Genomic DNA, 15,853 nt, shown 5'->3' with positions numbered 1-15,853 from the left:
GCCGCGCCGCTGCTCCGTGCCGGGTGTCAGTTGCGAGCTGCCGCCGCGCAGGCAGGGGCGCAGGCAGGCAGGCAGGCAGGTAGTGAGCAAGCCCGGCAGGCAGCCCCGCGGAGACACCGCGGAGGGACCGCGGCAGGGACTATGATCCTCACACGTAAGCTCGGGTTCTGCCCGATGGGGGAGGTGGTGGCGGCGGCTGCGCGCCGGGGGGCGCAGGCTCTACGCATCGCCGTCAGCGTTGCCGAGAGGTGCTTCGGGGGCTAGTGTGGGGTTTAGGGGTACGGGGGTCCCTCTTTCGTGATCCCACAGCGCTGCCAGGGGCGCGGGTGGGCTCCCCGGGGAGGGGGACAGCTGCCCCGTTCCGCGGTGCGGAGCGTTCTCAACCGCGGGTCTTCGCCCCGCCGGCCCGTCCGTGTTAGCGGGCGTGAGAAGCGCCCGTCGGGGCGGGAGCAGCCCCAGATGAGACGGAAGCGCTGCGGGAGCCCGGAATGAGTTATCGCTGGGAAGCGGCGGTTCGGTGCGGCCGTGGTCGGGAAGCGCGGGCCGAAGGGCTAACATCGGCACGGAGCCGCGGAGGAGCCGCGGGCGCGGAGCGGCGCGCCGGATGCGGCCTCTATACAGGGCACCGTGGCCATGTCTTCTCTCTCTTTTTTGGTGTTTTGGTTTTTGTTTCGGGTTTTGGGGGAGTTTTGTTTGTTTGTTTTCTGGGAGTCCTAGCAAGAGGGGAAACGTCGAGTTTCTTTTGAAGTTCTTCGTAATTAGCCCGATGGCCTCCAGGAGTCCGGTGGCTCCCCCCGTGCGGCGGTGGCCAGCCCTGATGTCACCCCCGGCGGCTTTGATCCCCCTGGAGGAGCGGCACCTCCTGCCACTCGGGATCACCCCCCCCTGCCCCTGGCCCCCTTTTCCGGGCAAACAGAAAACCGATGCTGTTTTCCAGTCGGGCAGTTTTACTTTCCGTATCACTCCCCCCTTTCTTGCAAACAACGACCAATGACTTACTTCCACCATAACTGTGAAGTTGTTGAGCGATGCGTTTCCATTAGCCTAATGAGCTCTACTGCTAGTCAAGGGCACTTACTATTGGTACAACAATGTATTTATTTGGGGTTGTGGTTTTGGTGGTGGTGGTTTTTTTTCAATTTTTAAACTTTTAATTAACTAGGTCAGAAGTTCTGCCTGATGTAAGTAAAATTACATTCCCTGGTCTTTCCGGGGTAATTTTACCTTAACCATCAATTAGAGTTTTTGTTGTTGTTTTTTGTTTTTTAAATAGGATTAAGTGTGATCTGTTTGAATTTCCCTGCCCTGACCAGGAAACTCCCAGCAACAAATCAATAACAATGCTCTGAGTCGGGTTGTGTTTTAAGGCTGTTTGTACTGAACTTCAAGAATAGACAAGCAGCTTTCCTACAAGCCCCTGAGTATGAATCTATCAACACCTCAGTGCCAGACTCATTCAGCGTATGTCTGGCAACCAGGGTGCAGCTGGCTGACAGCACACAGAGCTGGTATTAGGTGCCTCCGTTGATTCCTCAGCTGTAGCCTGCTGTCTTGTCTTCCAGGTATCCTTATTGATGTCCCGTAGGCATCCTGATCTGCATCTCCAGTAGGAGTAACAAAACCAGAAAGGGTGGGAAGTGGGATGATGTCTCTGTAGCAAATGGGTTTGGGTTACTGCTGCAGTTTTCCTGTGGAATCCTGATTAAGGCTGAGATTCTTTGATAATGGGATATAGTATATGCAAAAGAAGATGTAGATATTGTTTTGAGAATATTCCTTTCATCTACAAGTTCATAGAAATCAAAGCATTTGGAGCTACCTTTTGTAACCTCTATGACTTCCTGTTCTCTTTATCTTCTTTTAAAATAACTCAGTTTGTTAATTGATTTTTTTTTTAATCAAAAGGAAGTACAGACACATTATTTTAAACACCATGGAGCTATTGTTAAATTTCATTTTGAAGTGGCAGTTAAAAGCAAAAATGTATCATGTCATGCTTCTTTTTGGGATTTAAATCTCAGTTGTGTAGATTCAGTCTAGGATTTTTAATTCCTGAGTCAGGGTCTTCCCAGGTAGTTCTGCAGCTGCCCTTGCTGGGACAGAAAGGAAGTCTGATGCTGGTCATGGAAACTCAGAAGTACTCTGTGTATTTTGCATGTGGTAGAGGCAGGAAAAAGGTACTGCAGTTGTCTTTATGCACTCAAATGTTTATATTAGGATGCCTAGAAGAAGGAGATGAGACTTTTCTGGTTCTTGTGATTCATTACACTCTAGGCAATGGTTTGTTTGAGGCATGTGAATTTGAGTTCTGCAAATATTTAGAGATGCAGTTTGCAAGATAAAGTTTTTTTTTTGTTCTGGCCAGTATACCACAATATGTTATGTTTGGGCTTCTTTAGAGATTCAAACTTCTCTTCTAGTTCCCCTCTGATTGGAGTTGTGCTGTTGGTTTCAGCATAAACACAACTGCACCCTGGGCTTGTTAAAAGGAGATGGAGGAAGAGAACTCATGTGCTTAACAGGATGGTCCTGTACTGTAAACAAGTGCTTTTCATGCTTAACTATCCTTCCTAGCAACAGGAAGAAGGAAATGAGGCTATGCAAAAGGACCCTGACACATTTCAGACAATGCCAGACCCACCCTAGCATTCATACAGTATAGCCAGAAGACTTGGGGAAATAAAAATAACTTCAGATGTTTCCCCTTCCTTCCTGTGCATATTATAGAAATACAGCAATCAAATGATCTGCAGTTCACAGAAAACTTGATGATTTTGTCTCTGCTAAGTCAAGAGATGATGTCCCTGTGTATTTCACTGGGGATCATATTGGTCTGCTTACTCCTCAGTGTTTCAGGGCAAATGAATTACAAAACACTGTATCCTCTCTAGTGATGTATTGAGTGTAGATGTCTGGTAATTTTGGTAATTTCAGCATTCCAAGCCTATTTCTTGCTTGTATCTATGCTGTCACTAATTCTGACTGGTACAGGGTGGCAAGATTATCTTGCATGGCTTTTTATTCCCAAGTTTTTCCAGTTTTTTTCTTTTTACCCTTTTATTTTCTATTCTGTTGTCCCCCCTCTCCTGTTTTAAGGAAAGAACAAAGCTGTCTTCCACCAGTGAAGAACAAGTCTCATGAAAGGGACACAGAACTGGGCTGCAATTGGAGCTTTCTGGTTCTTTGCACTGGACACTTACTCTGCCATATTTGCTGGCACTGAGTACTACCCTACCCTATCCCACATAGCATAGCTTTGAAATCAGTAGGTCTATCAGTATACTATACCATTGATATAACTGGTAAAAGTAAAATAAAGTCAAGAATGACTTCAACCAGCTAGCTTTAATTCACTGAGTTTCATTATCTGAAAGTTACAGGTAATACTACACACCTTTCTGAAGTACTTTGTTGTCTTTAGGAGAGCATGCTATCATTGTTACTTGTGAGAATGAATATTCTTTCAAATATTGACAAGTATTTCCTTCCCTTGAGAAGGACTGTATTAAATGAGACTGGATCAGGAAAAATATTGTCTGATCTGTCTTCTAATGGAGATGGAATATGATGGCCCACTTATGGCGGGTACATTGTTTTAAAACCCAAAATGGTGCAAAATTCCTTAGGCTTGGTTTTAAATATAATTATTTTATATTTATCTGAAACTGTCCATTCAAATGATCATCACAGTTTGTGAAATAATGCTCCTGAGGAGACACATGCAATACATTTGCTGAAGCCAGCAGTGTACATAGATTGAACTTCCCCAACCTATTCTTGTTATTTGCTGAAGATTCAGAATTGAGAAAAATATATCCCCTCTGCATTCTTGTATTTTGGGGATAGTCTTTCTGTGACCCTGTGGACACGCAGGACTGGATGCTGTGCTGGCCACCCTTTCCTCTGCTCTCTGTATGTGTCTCTGATAACCAGTTTCCTGTGCACTGCGAGATACAAGAAACTTTCCAGTGTAAAGCTTCGTCATCTGTTTTAGCTTCCCTTCTTCTTCACAAGCGTGGTCTCTCTTCTTTCTTCTGCAGTGATTTGTTGGCTTTGCAGTGCTACAATGGCTCTGCTGTATCTAGATCATGTTCTTATTCCCAAAGTTGAAGTTGCAAGGCGTGACCATTACATCAGAAACTAAGAAAAGCATTTTCAAGTATGCAATATCACAGACAAAATACTGTAACTGTCTATAATATCTGAAAGTAGAAAGTTCATCGTAATACTTACTTTGGGAAAAATCCAAGTTTCTGTCTTTAGTTCTGATTTAGGGAAAGAGATGTTCAGCTGACATACATCCAGCTTTGTGCCACAGGTATTTCTGACCTTTTGTATCCACTGTTGTGTCATCCACAATGGGTGCAGTTTGGGGACTGGATCGTCAGTGAAGTAGGCATTAAATGGTTGTGATGCAAAGGTTGACCTTCTTCCATACAGTTCTTCCTCTGTGTGCAGATGGTTTTGAGGTTGAGGCTTAACAAGCTAGAAGCTATTGTCTTTATAAAATCTGCTTTCCCTTGTATGAACCATTGAGACAGCTCAGATCAGCTCTTATACCGTTTCCTAGATCTGAACAGGTAACCCAGGCTTTGGGCACTTTTAGGGGAAGTCTCTGTCACACTCGACATACCAGTTTTACCTCCTTCCAGAGCCTAATGAGCCTTTGATTTGAGCTTTGCATACAGCATATTAATGCTGGACTTGGGAATAGCAATAGTTAATGTTTGCCCTTCAGTACGTTCTCAAAGGTTGTTCTAACCAAGTCAATTCTGAGAGAAGGTTAAAGTCATCTTCTTTTTCCCAGTCTTTGGCGGAGGATTTGTTTCTCACTCTGGAATCTGTCAACATGACCTCCTTCAGAGGATTTGACTAACTGCTTTCTCTGCCCCAAATAATCCTCCTCCAAGACCACCCTGTGTTAATCAGGCCAGATAAATAACCCACGTGCCCAATTATTTCTTAAGGTTTTTTTAAGTCATTTGACATCTTGTTCCTCTTCATCTGTGAACCTTCTTAAAAACAAAGGGGATAAAACCATCTTTAATCTATAAAAATAATTGTTCTTTGGCAGGAAAACTGTCATATAAAGCCTTAGTTTTCTGTGAGTTTTAAAATTTATATTGTGTTGTTTTCTGAATTTCTTTCTTAATCCTTCTGTAATGCTCAAATCATAATTTATTCTGGGTTTTTTTTTTGCATTTTACAGTAGTGATGATTCTTTTGTGTCCTAAAACATGCTTTTCCAAAGTTTTCAACAAATTTGGAAGTAATGCAGCTAACTTTGGGCAGTTAGAAACATACTTAATTGAGTGAAAACAAGCAGCAATTGCAATGTCTTATAGAGTGTATAGGGAAAGTGCTCAACAGAGGCATGGGGAAGATCCTTTATCTTGCTACGCCTGTATTAAATCCTGAAATGGTGCTGCTTTGGTGCTTTTCTAAGCATAACAGTTGCTCTAGGTCTTCTTGACAGAGGAGGGGCGTGTTCTGGGGGTGGTGGTTGTGCCCTCTCTGGCCTCCTGCCATCAGCCACTGTCCTTCTTTGTGCTGTGGTGAGCACCTGGGCTGTTCCCCATGCTTGGGATGTGGTTCACAGCACAACTGAGCTTCGAGAAAGCACGAATTGCATTTAAAATATGTATTTTTGGTAATAATAGCGAGGAGAGCTGTGAAACTGACCACCTTTATTCCTGAAAAAGTGTATTGTTGGGTTGTAGAGACCCATGGATCCATGATGGGAAGGGCTTGATTCCTCTGGAATTCATGGAGGTTCCCATTGATTTCAGCAAGTGTTGATTCAGTCACTAAACATTTTAAACATTTTCATCAAATGCTGTTTCTCTTGTTACGTTTTGATATGAAAACTTTTGAAGTGATTTCACCATGCTGAAGACTATGAAAGGGAGATCCAAGTTAATTAGATTTTGGTTCACAAAAGCAGTATTGTGTTTCCTGTGCTAGCCAAGAGGATTGGTAAGCAATTAAAGCTGCTATTTTACGTAACCTGGTACAGTTGCGGGGGCGGAGGGGGAACAAAATTACGTACGGACAACATAAACCTATGTGGATGTTTTGGAAACCTTTTTTTTTTTTTAATTTAACTTTAATCATTAAAGGGATAAACAAATTTAAAACCCCACGAGTGGAAGTAGGCTATTTACTCATTTCCAAAAGCTCTGCTGAAAAAAATTAGTGTTAAAACTTCCTGATTTTTTTCAGAGAAACTATCAATATATGATCTTAAACATCTGTTTCCTTACTTCTTCTTCTTCTGTTCCCACACAAATTCCAAACATACTCTTTCTTCTCCCAGTGTCCTGTGGTTTATACATAACATCGGCAGCATAGTTACTGTTTTGCTGCAAGGCTCCATAACTTGAAAAAGCCATTCCCATGTTTAACCCAAAGCCAGCAGGAACACCAGGAGAGTGTTTCTTCAGTTGTCATCACATAGTTGAGAAATGTTTGAGTAACATTCCCCACCACCACTTCCTTCTAGGGTTTTCATGACTAGAAAGCAATATATATATATTTGGTCTCATGTATGGTTTCTTTCAAGAACTTGTGGGTTTTTTTTCCATCAGAAAGTTTTTGATAAGAACTGTTTTCTTAAAATTATATGTGCATCCATATCTGCTTGAATTGACTACTGAGGCATGTGGCATTAAGTGGAGATCACAACATGTATCATTTGACTGTGGAAGGTGGATTGAAACACAGTGAAATACAGGAGCACATCAAAATAGGCAGCTGCTATTGCAAATGTAAGTTGTGCTTCCAAGGTGAAAGGAGAAAAGGGACCCTCTCAGGAAGGCAGTTAACTTTCACTTCAAATCCTGCAAGCTCGTCATCGGTTCAAAACCCTTGGACTCACTGGTTTGTCCAGAAGTTAGTCCTTCATGGGCTGAATGTGTCAGACTAATATTTTAGGATAGTGATATAAGACTGGATTGTTTTTGTAGAATGAGAGATTCCAAGCATGTTAGAAATCTGGCATTTTGGGATTTTAAGAATACTCTATCTTTTAGTGGTTGAATGTTTATTGACAAACTTACCAAGTTTCAGTGTTTGTTTTAAGGGCATTATCCTTATAAAATGCTGTGGAGCACTGAGCTAATGATACTGCCTAAGGAATATTTAGCTATATAGGTTTGATAAAAAACAGACTTATGAAAAGGAATTTAATTATTTTCAAGCTATAGTCACATATCTTCAAAGTGAAAACCATCTGAGGCCGTGGACACATAGCAGGCTCTTAGGAAGTCACACTGCCCCAGCTTTAAAGGTCTGCAGGCATATGACATTGCACAGAACTGATTTATCATTTTCAGTGCCTGGCCTGCTTGTTCGCAGACAGCTGCCATAGTGCAGTTTTTTCCCCAGTTTGTCTCAGATTTCACAACTGTGTTCATATATCTATAGACTGAGTGGTTGGAATAGTGTGATCAAATCTAGTGTTGGGACCGCAATTCACATGTCAGGGGTGTAATTCAAGCACCTGGAAAAAGGATTGTATTTGGGCAGTGGAATTCTATCCAGAGAAGAATATTTCTCATATATACCACAGCTGGTCTTAAAAAAATATGATCCTGAATGATCTAAAGTTTCTTAATAGCTCAGGACAGTATTTTGGAGTTGAACACAAATTTGCAAAGCACCAGAGATTTCAGAGGGACACAGTATGTAGGGACAGGTAGTTTCTGATACAAACAGAAGAGTATAAGCTTCTGAGCATTCAAGCCCTTTTGCAGCCATTGAACTGGAGTGTCAGTCCTGGAGAGGAAAGATTCCTCTTTGTGCTCCAACTGTGCCTTGGAAAATGTGTGAGTAATTTTTAGAGGTTTATGTATTATAGTCAGGAGCAAGAGGGCTCATCTCATTCATGGTGAGATACCACATTCTCTGCATCACATGGGAGAGACTCTTCTGCAAGCTGATTCAGGAAGATGATTTTGTATCCAATTTTTACCTTTTTTTTTTTCTTTTAATTTTTATTATTGTTTTCTGGAAAAAAAAAATAGTGAATTTCAACTAGAGTGACCTGGTCAAAAATTAAGACTAAAAAGAACGCCAAACAAACCAGTTGTTAGGCGTGGCATTGGAGTGAACCTTCAACAATGAAGCCCATTTTTGCTGAAACTTGGTTTTAACAGCATTGATTTCAGCAGTCATTGCTACAGATTTTTACAGTCTACTCTCTTAACAGAGCCAAAAGGTGAGATGAGTAGACCTGATGTGTGGAGGTGCTAATATGGCTATAAAGGTGTCTGGGTTGGGCCAAGAGGAAACCATCTGCTTGGAAGAACTGTTCCTATGATGTTTAGCACTTAGGTGAAAGTGGAGCCAATACATGACTGTACAAAGATACATCTGCTTTACACCTTGTCCCAAAGACCTTGAAAGAGCTGATGCTTAAGTTGTATGTTATTTCATGGAAACAAGAGGCAAGGAAGAATGAGAAAAAGGAAAAAAATAAACCCTTCTAACTTTTTAATAGATCTTGCTGCTCCTAGCTAGATGGCTATGATTATTGTTTTCTCAAAGGGCATTTTTGTGGCATCAGACTCTGCAGGTTCTATTTTCTATAGGAAGGCAGGTATCATCCAGTGAATGACTATAGACATTTTAGAGTTCTCCATTCTGCAGTTGCAGTATCAAACAAGGTGCAAATTGAAATATTTTTGCTATGAAGTTTTAAACCTGCAAATTTGCCAAGATCAGCCAAAGTTAAACAAAAAAGGGAGTTAGAAGTTTCCATTTTCACTTACCAGTTTGGGGAAGAATTGGGTCCTCCTAACCCCCCAGGAAGTGGGTAAATAAGAGCTAATGGTTCCCAACCATACACAAAAGGAACTCCTACCCTTGATTTGAGCATGGAGGCCTGCTTTGTGAAACGGGCTAACAAATAAAGCTGTTTCCAATAAAAATTTCCTGTTTCCTTTTCAACACATTTGCCTGCTGTTTGCTTACACGACACTAAGAATAAAGACTTCATTGTACTCCTTTTTGGGGTTTTTTTTGTTTTGTTTTGTCTTGTTTTACTTTCTAAGAGAATTTCTTGTGTATCAGGACATTTAGAAATAATAGTGTGATTTCTTTCTTGCCAGCGGTTCTTTCATACCAGAACCTCCTGCTGCTGAGGGAGGGCACAGGACACACATCTGAAAAGCTGCACATACGTTTCTTGCCTGGATTGTATACTGAATTGTAGTTTATTGTAAGGGTTTTAACTAGCAAGGATGTTTAATTCCAAAAGGAAGTGGCACGGCAGGGATGGAGCAGGGAGGAGGGAGTGAGACCCATCCCTTGCCCACAGCAGCTTCTGTCCGCTCAGCTGCCAGGTTTTCATCAGAAAGATGCTCACAGTGGGAAGTTGCTTTGCATATTACGGCAGATAGAGTTCCTCTGCAAGCTCTCTCTTCTCTCTGTGTCTCCCAGCTGGCCCCAACCAAGCAGATGCTTTGCTCAGCAGTGAGTTTGTAGCTCATCTGCAACCTGGGTCTCCTGGGAGACTGAAACTTTTCAAAAGTAGGGGGAAAACCTGATTTTGGAAGCTCTGTTCTTCTCTCTTTTATCCCTCATTATCCCAGTTGCCATTGATCCAGATGACAAAGTCTTGCACATATTCCAGCGTCCACCTGGATGTGAAACCATGGCAGCTGGCAAACCAAGAGTCCCAGGGCTGATGCTGCTGCGCTGGAAGAAAAGCTGGTGTCTAGAAAGTGTGGGAATGAGCGTTTTCCTCTAGCATAGTTGAAATGATTTGGCCAGAACCTCAGGTTTAACTAATGTATTTTATTCTCAAAGGCAGAATCCAGTTACTTTGTGGTAATGTGCTGTTTACCTGTACAAGTTTTCAGCTGTTAAAGTTTGTATCTCTTATGTGAGGAAGCTTATTCTGTGTACTCATCTTTCTGTGCAGCCTGTTCAGTGCACCCTGGGCTGGATTTTCCTCTGGCTATATTTTGATCTGCCTTAATTTCACATACATACACAGTTTTGTTCATACTCTGGCTCCTCCGTAACCAGACGTGGGGAAGCTGGGTTGGAAATTGCCTTTCTGTTCATCTGGTCACAGCAGATCAGTAGAGTCTGGGAGCAATCTTGGGTTTAGCCGACTGGAGCTGAACAAAAGCAGCTGCTTTTTTAGGTCCTGCCTCTGCTCTGCCACCCATATAGATGGGGAGGTGGCATGGAGAGAGCCGTGGCTGCATGGGATTCCCTCACGCCTTCTTCAAGGCAGCGCTCCAAGCCCCTCACACATCCAAGGGCTCGCAACAGGAGCCAGAGGCTAGAGCTCTGGCTTTCCTAAAGCGTTTCAGATGGACATGGGGCAAATATTGCTTTTAAACCCTTGGCATTGTCCTGTACACAGCCCTAGGCGTCTTCCAAGCCCAGTCAATGAACAGGTGTGCTGGTGTTTTATTAAACTCTGCAATTCTTGTGGCCAACCAGGAATAACTCAGGTGTTTTGTTGCCTAGACAGGCTTCTTGGGGGAATCTCTAAGGTGTTTTGAAAGCAAATATGCTCTGAAAATCCCAAAGGCACCTGACCACATGCCCATAAAATGTGACTTCCACGTAACTTGTGTATGTATTTGCAGAAAAGATACACAAAGCTTCTATAGACAACCTTAAAAAAAAGGTCTAATAAATGCATATTCATAATTTTCTAGGTCTAGAAATACTTTACAGTTCATACACCTTGGGTGCTCAGTAGAAGACCTATGAGCAAATATTGAAAGGCATTTAAGAGCCACTGTAGTAATAAGGAATCTGACACTTTTTTCCAATTACACTATAAGCATCTCCCTGCATTTTTTAGGTAAATACTGGTTATCAGGGATATTTTTTTTTCAGTTTTAAATCAAGTAAATTTCTCATTCATCCAGATCATTATGCAGGACGTGACCTGTAAGGTAGTTAATTTTATTTTAAGTACTCTTGAAAAGTAATTGCAGATTTTTTTACTTTAGCATTTTCATTGCTTTTGAGATAGTAATATTCCACTGTTTATTCTTTCTTTAGCAGTATAAGTTTTAAATATATTTTAGATTATTTTTTTACTTCTTTATTAACTTTCCCGTGTCTTTCCTTAGGACACCAAAATTAAAATACCTTGTTAAGTAAAACTTTACAATCACTTGCAGTTGGAATTGAAGAATGCTTTTTCTTAATGAGTAGCTAAGTCAATATGTCTGTACGTGCTTGTTCTCATGTGGTCCCATAACCCAAAGGTGAAGCAAACACAAGTTACACAAATGCCTGCTTGTCCCGACTTCAGGGAGAGTGGATTTTTAGCTGTTTATTTATCTGGAATGTTGTGCTTTGGCTCACCTTAACCCCTTGGTTTGGGTATGTAGATACATACCCAGAGCGGTCTGGCAAAGCACAAATACTTTAACCCTGTTGTAGCTATTTGGAAAATTAGAGGCGGATTTTTGTCATTTTGGAGATGCTAAAATCTGCCTGCCATTTCGTCTGATTTTAACTGTGTACCTACAGCTCACTGGGAATATTTCATAATGTGCCAAAATCTTGAGATATTTTACTTATGTTATGCTTGGCTCTTTCACTGCCCTATATGCAGTAACTTGTATTCTGAGCAAAACACTTTGCACATGGTTTCTACAGCAGGTAGCAATAGTATCCTCTCCAAGTAGGTGGCAAAATTGTCTACTGAGTTGTACATAATGAAGCTTTTCTTTTCTGGTCCATCAAGAAGAGTGAATGTAATCAAAGCCAGATGAACTTTAAGAGTTTCTGATTGCTCGCTGTCTGTTTGATCAGTTCTAAGCAGGGAGCTAAATTCCCAGTAGCACTTTCTTGGATTTTTAGAACATAATTAACCCAATCTGTTTCCTGAACACTTGCAGAAAATCCTAGATACCTTTTATATTTTCCTACTTTGAGCTAGTAAGATAACATTTTCTTTATGTCTGCATGTATTAGGTAACAAATGAATTTATGTATAATTTATTCACAGACTAATATAACCCATGTTCAGAATGTTTCCTTTCTTTAAATGTCAGGTATGTGAATAATTTAATTTTGCGGCATGCTGTTTTGGGTAATGTGAGGGAAAGTTAGCTGAATTTCCTGTCATATACCACATAACTCATAAATGCCTTGGAGACCTCCAGTGAAACTAGGTTCTTTCTGGGTAGTTAATACGCACTTGAGTGAACTGCAGTACAGTGTGTTGGTTGTTCTTGGGCTTGGGTCTGTCAGTACTGTCTACAAGATGTAAAAGACACGTTATTACAAGTTTTACTAGGAATTTCTGTCAAGACAGAATAGTTTTGCCAAGAGGATCATAAGATGTGTTGAACAAATGCTGCCTGAGCTGATTGCGGTGCTGGTTTCTTAAGTGTTAACAAAACCTGTACGGAATAACCTGACTCCTGCAGTTTTCATCCATGCCTGTTTCTCTTGAGTACTAAAGTGATGAGCTGTTGGTAGGTCGTGAATGAATGCTAGTGGCTTTGTAGAATCTAAGCTATGTTTGGTCATGAGGAGAAAGGCAAACTGGGATAAGCAAACTTGTATCTCAGTTCAAAGCTGCTGAATATCTTCATGCTGATTTTGTAGCAAGAATAGTAGAAGTGGTGGAGAGGGAGTTTTTTGTCTGCAGGTCACTAATCGGAGGGTGTCTTGTTTCTGTCCTCTTCCAGAAATCGAGGCCAAGGAAGCTTGTGACTGGCTGCGGGCTGCCGGCTTCCCGCAGTACGCACAGCTTTATGAAGGTAGGCACCTGCGCTTGCACGTTGACCATCCCCTGACAATTTTTAGAGAATAAGATGTAATATTCACCAATAAATAAGGTTCAGGAGCAAAACTGAAGTGCCAGCACATAAAACAGGTTTTAGGAACCGGGCTGCTTTCTGCTATCCACCGCACACATGGATGTACCAAACCCAATGAGACACTGAAACACTCTTGGAGTTTAAATTTGTGTCGAGGGTTAAGATTGCGGGGTGACAATCAAACCCTGGCAGATGTATTGTTAACCTCCTCTCTCCCCCACTTCCCCCTTTTGCCCCTCCCTCTCCCCCCTTCCCACTCAGGACAGGCGATCGGGAGGGAAAGAAGGACAGAGAGAAGAGAGTTGGAAAAGTTACAGATGTTTTACTAATGCTACTAATAAGAATACAGAAAATAATACAAAATATACAAAACCAATCTTGTAAGTCTCAGCAACTGCAGAGCCAGCACCCAAAGTCCTGGATTAGACTCTGTAGCCAACCGGAGCTGGATTCAGTCTCTCACTAGGCCTCAGTTTGCAGGGACAACCAGCAAGGTCCTCTCCTAATGTCAGCCATGAGGAAAAAAGGGAAAAAGGCCGAGATCCTCGTGATCTCCCACTTTTATATGAAGTATTCACGTGAATGGAATGTTATACACCGTTGGTCAGTCTCTCGATCATCAGTTTCTCGTTGCCCCTCTCGCGAGATGTCCATCCGTGCTCATCAATAAGTTTGCATTCCATTGCTAGGTTTAACCAAAACATGTGTTGGGTTCTCCAGGAAAATGCAGCTAATATGAAGGCTTTAACTGACAGGCAAAAATTCACTAAAAGAGAAACTTGTTTTTTAACAAAACCAGGACAATTTGTTCCAGGTTTCTGTTTTAGTCTGAATCTTCCAAATATCCTCCTAGCACAAATCATCTTAGCACCATGATACATTCCCTGTAGTTAAAATACAAACGAAGATATTTTTGTAAATGTAATCATCTGCTGCTATGAGCCCAGTCTCCATCTCTGCCGGCCAGCTCTCCTAATGGAGCAGAGGTAGGAAATTCTGCATATGTATGGGTTCATCTTTACGCCTCATGATTCCCAAGTCCTGTGCGGTTTTTCAGAACAGTTTGAGTTGGTGTTAGACAGAGGCTCGCAATGAAGGGAAAAAAGAACATACAAGCCGTTGTTGTGCAGTTGTGTAGCACCTCCTCAAAGAGACAGCTGACTCCTGCACTCACCATCTTTGTCCTTTTGTGGGATGGATTCACTTTGCATGTTTGCTTTTACAGAGGTTTTGCTTGAGCAAAACTGTTGTCTTCGTTGGCTCTCCAACCTACTAGGAACTTGCAGTTTTGGCATGCAGTTCTTACTCTCTCCTGCAGAGTAACATACAGAAGTGGGGGGTTTTAAGTATGAGATCCTAGAGGTCCTTTTTATTTAGGTATATTATTGTTCAGAATTTCTCCCACACACCACTTTAAATTACTTGCAACGTAGTGAAATTATTATGTAGTCTTATCTGCCTCCTATTTTTTATAAAACAAACTCCAGCTGCTGCTTGTAAGACTGAGCATAGAAAGTCCATTATTTCCAGTGAATAACCGTTGGAAATTACAGCAAATGCTGAGCTGACCTTCTTGAAAAATGATCTCGTTGAGCTTTGATTTGCAGCTGCATTGGCAATATGAGATGATAATAGCACTTTCAAAAGCAGCAGTTTAAACTTTTCTTTGCCTGTTCAGTTTCTTCGCCTGTTCAGAAATGAAATTTCCTTTTATTATTTCTCTTCCTTCTTCTTGTGCCAATGAAAATGCCAAGATTTTCTTGGGATGAAGAGCTTGGACTGTACTTCCAGTCTTTGTTAAAACTGGGGTTAAGACTCCCAGCTGAATATATGGGCTTGTGACTTTCATGGTATGCTGAGCTGTAAATGTCCTAAAAAAAATTATTTGCATTTAGAAAACATGTCCTACCTATGGTTGCCATTGCCCTACCTGAAGACTCTAAACTTATTTAAAGTTTCTAATGTAGGACCATATCTGATCTAACATCAAAAGGACCTTAGAGATGAGAGCAAGAGATGAGAGCAAGGCCAGCCATACCCATTGAAAGACAGCCGTCCTTATATGAAAACAATATACCATTGTCTTTTGCAAGTCCTCCCAGCAGCAGCAGCAACAACAACGACAACAAAGCAGCAGCATAAATTAAGCATTAAAAAAATGACTCGTTCTGACTGTCATCTTCTCCCAAGTTGCCTCTCACACTTAAATTGTCCCATCTGTTTTCTTGTGGGTACTCTAAGGTACTAATTTCCTCAGTGGAAAAACTTAGATCAGAACTGGTGAAAAATACCAGTTGAATGTGTTCACCTTGGACTTAAAATAGTGAAGGGGAGACCTATGAATCAACTGGATATAGTACAAATTAAGTGGTCTCACGCAGTACACGTTTGAGACGGAGATTAATCAGTGAGCATTTTTCAGTTGCTTTGCTAAAACTGCGGTTTTCTGTAGAAAAGACAGAATTTATTACATTTTGCAGAGTATGTTGTAATTTGTTTATTCCTCAGGCAAACTTAGAACAAATAGTTCATTTGAAAGATTATCTGTTAGTATAGAAAACCCAGAATATTAACTACCTTTCCACAAACTAACACCAGTCCTATTCTTTTCATCATTTCAGTTCATTCTTTCCTAGTCTCTGGAGATTAAGATATTTTGTAGACAATTGCTTGGACCAGGGAAGTTGCATGCAACTGCAGCAGCATATTTGTAATTTGTCCTTGTATTGCTGAGTGCTCTGAACACTCAGTGGCTTTGGTGGGAGTTTTGGCTGTGCAAGGAATGCCAGATCAGGACCTGCATGACAGTCAGGAATCTGTGGAGGACAGTAAATAATATATATGTGGTTGCTGTTTCAGAGCTGTAGTAAATTTTCAGCTCTCTGCCAACATTATTTCCTCCCCCTCAGTCTCCCAGTTGTTTATCTAAATAATCTCCTAAGGAAAGGAGGCAGTATGGGCTGCATACAGCTTGGCTTGCTTTCATTTCAGTCCATATCTCATTAATGTTGTAGCAGTGTCAAACTTCTCAATAGCTTGACTAA

General features: G+C 41.5%; 1 protein-coding gene across 4 annotated transcripts in view; it reads left to right on the top strand.

Moving 5' to 3' along the window:
• DLC1 (DLC1 Rho GTPase activating protein) overlaps window positions 1-15,853 on the top strand; it is a 232,547-nt gene that overhangs the window by 192,797 nt on the left and 23,897 nt on the right. For 3 of the 4 annotated variants that reach the window (XM_065836115.2, XM_065836116.2, XM_071807534.1), the window contains one exon: window positions 12,678-12,749. In XM_065836115.2, the coding sequence (XP_065692187.2) occupies window positions 12,678-12,749 (72 nt within the window). Of the gene's footprint in view, window positions 1-58; window positions 155-12,677; window positions 12,750-15,853 lie in introns of those variants that run through there. The other variant, XM_065836117.2, reaches the window with a different exon arrangement.

This window comes from Patagioenas fasciata, chromosome 4 (assembly GCF_037038585.1).
Source record: "Patagioenas fasciata isolate bPatFas1 chromosome 4, bPatFas1.hap1, whole genome shotgun sequence".
NCBI classification, from domain to species: domain Eukaryota; kingdom Metazoa; phylum Chordata; class Aves; order Columbiformes; family Columbidae; genus Patagioenas; species Patagioenas fasciata.
The sequence above is the reverse complement of the archived record's forward strand: the minus strand, read 5'-3'. Positions and strand labels throughout refer to the sequence as shown.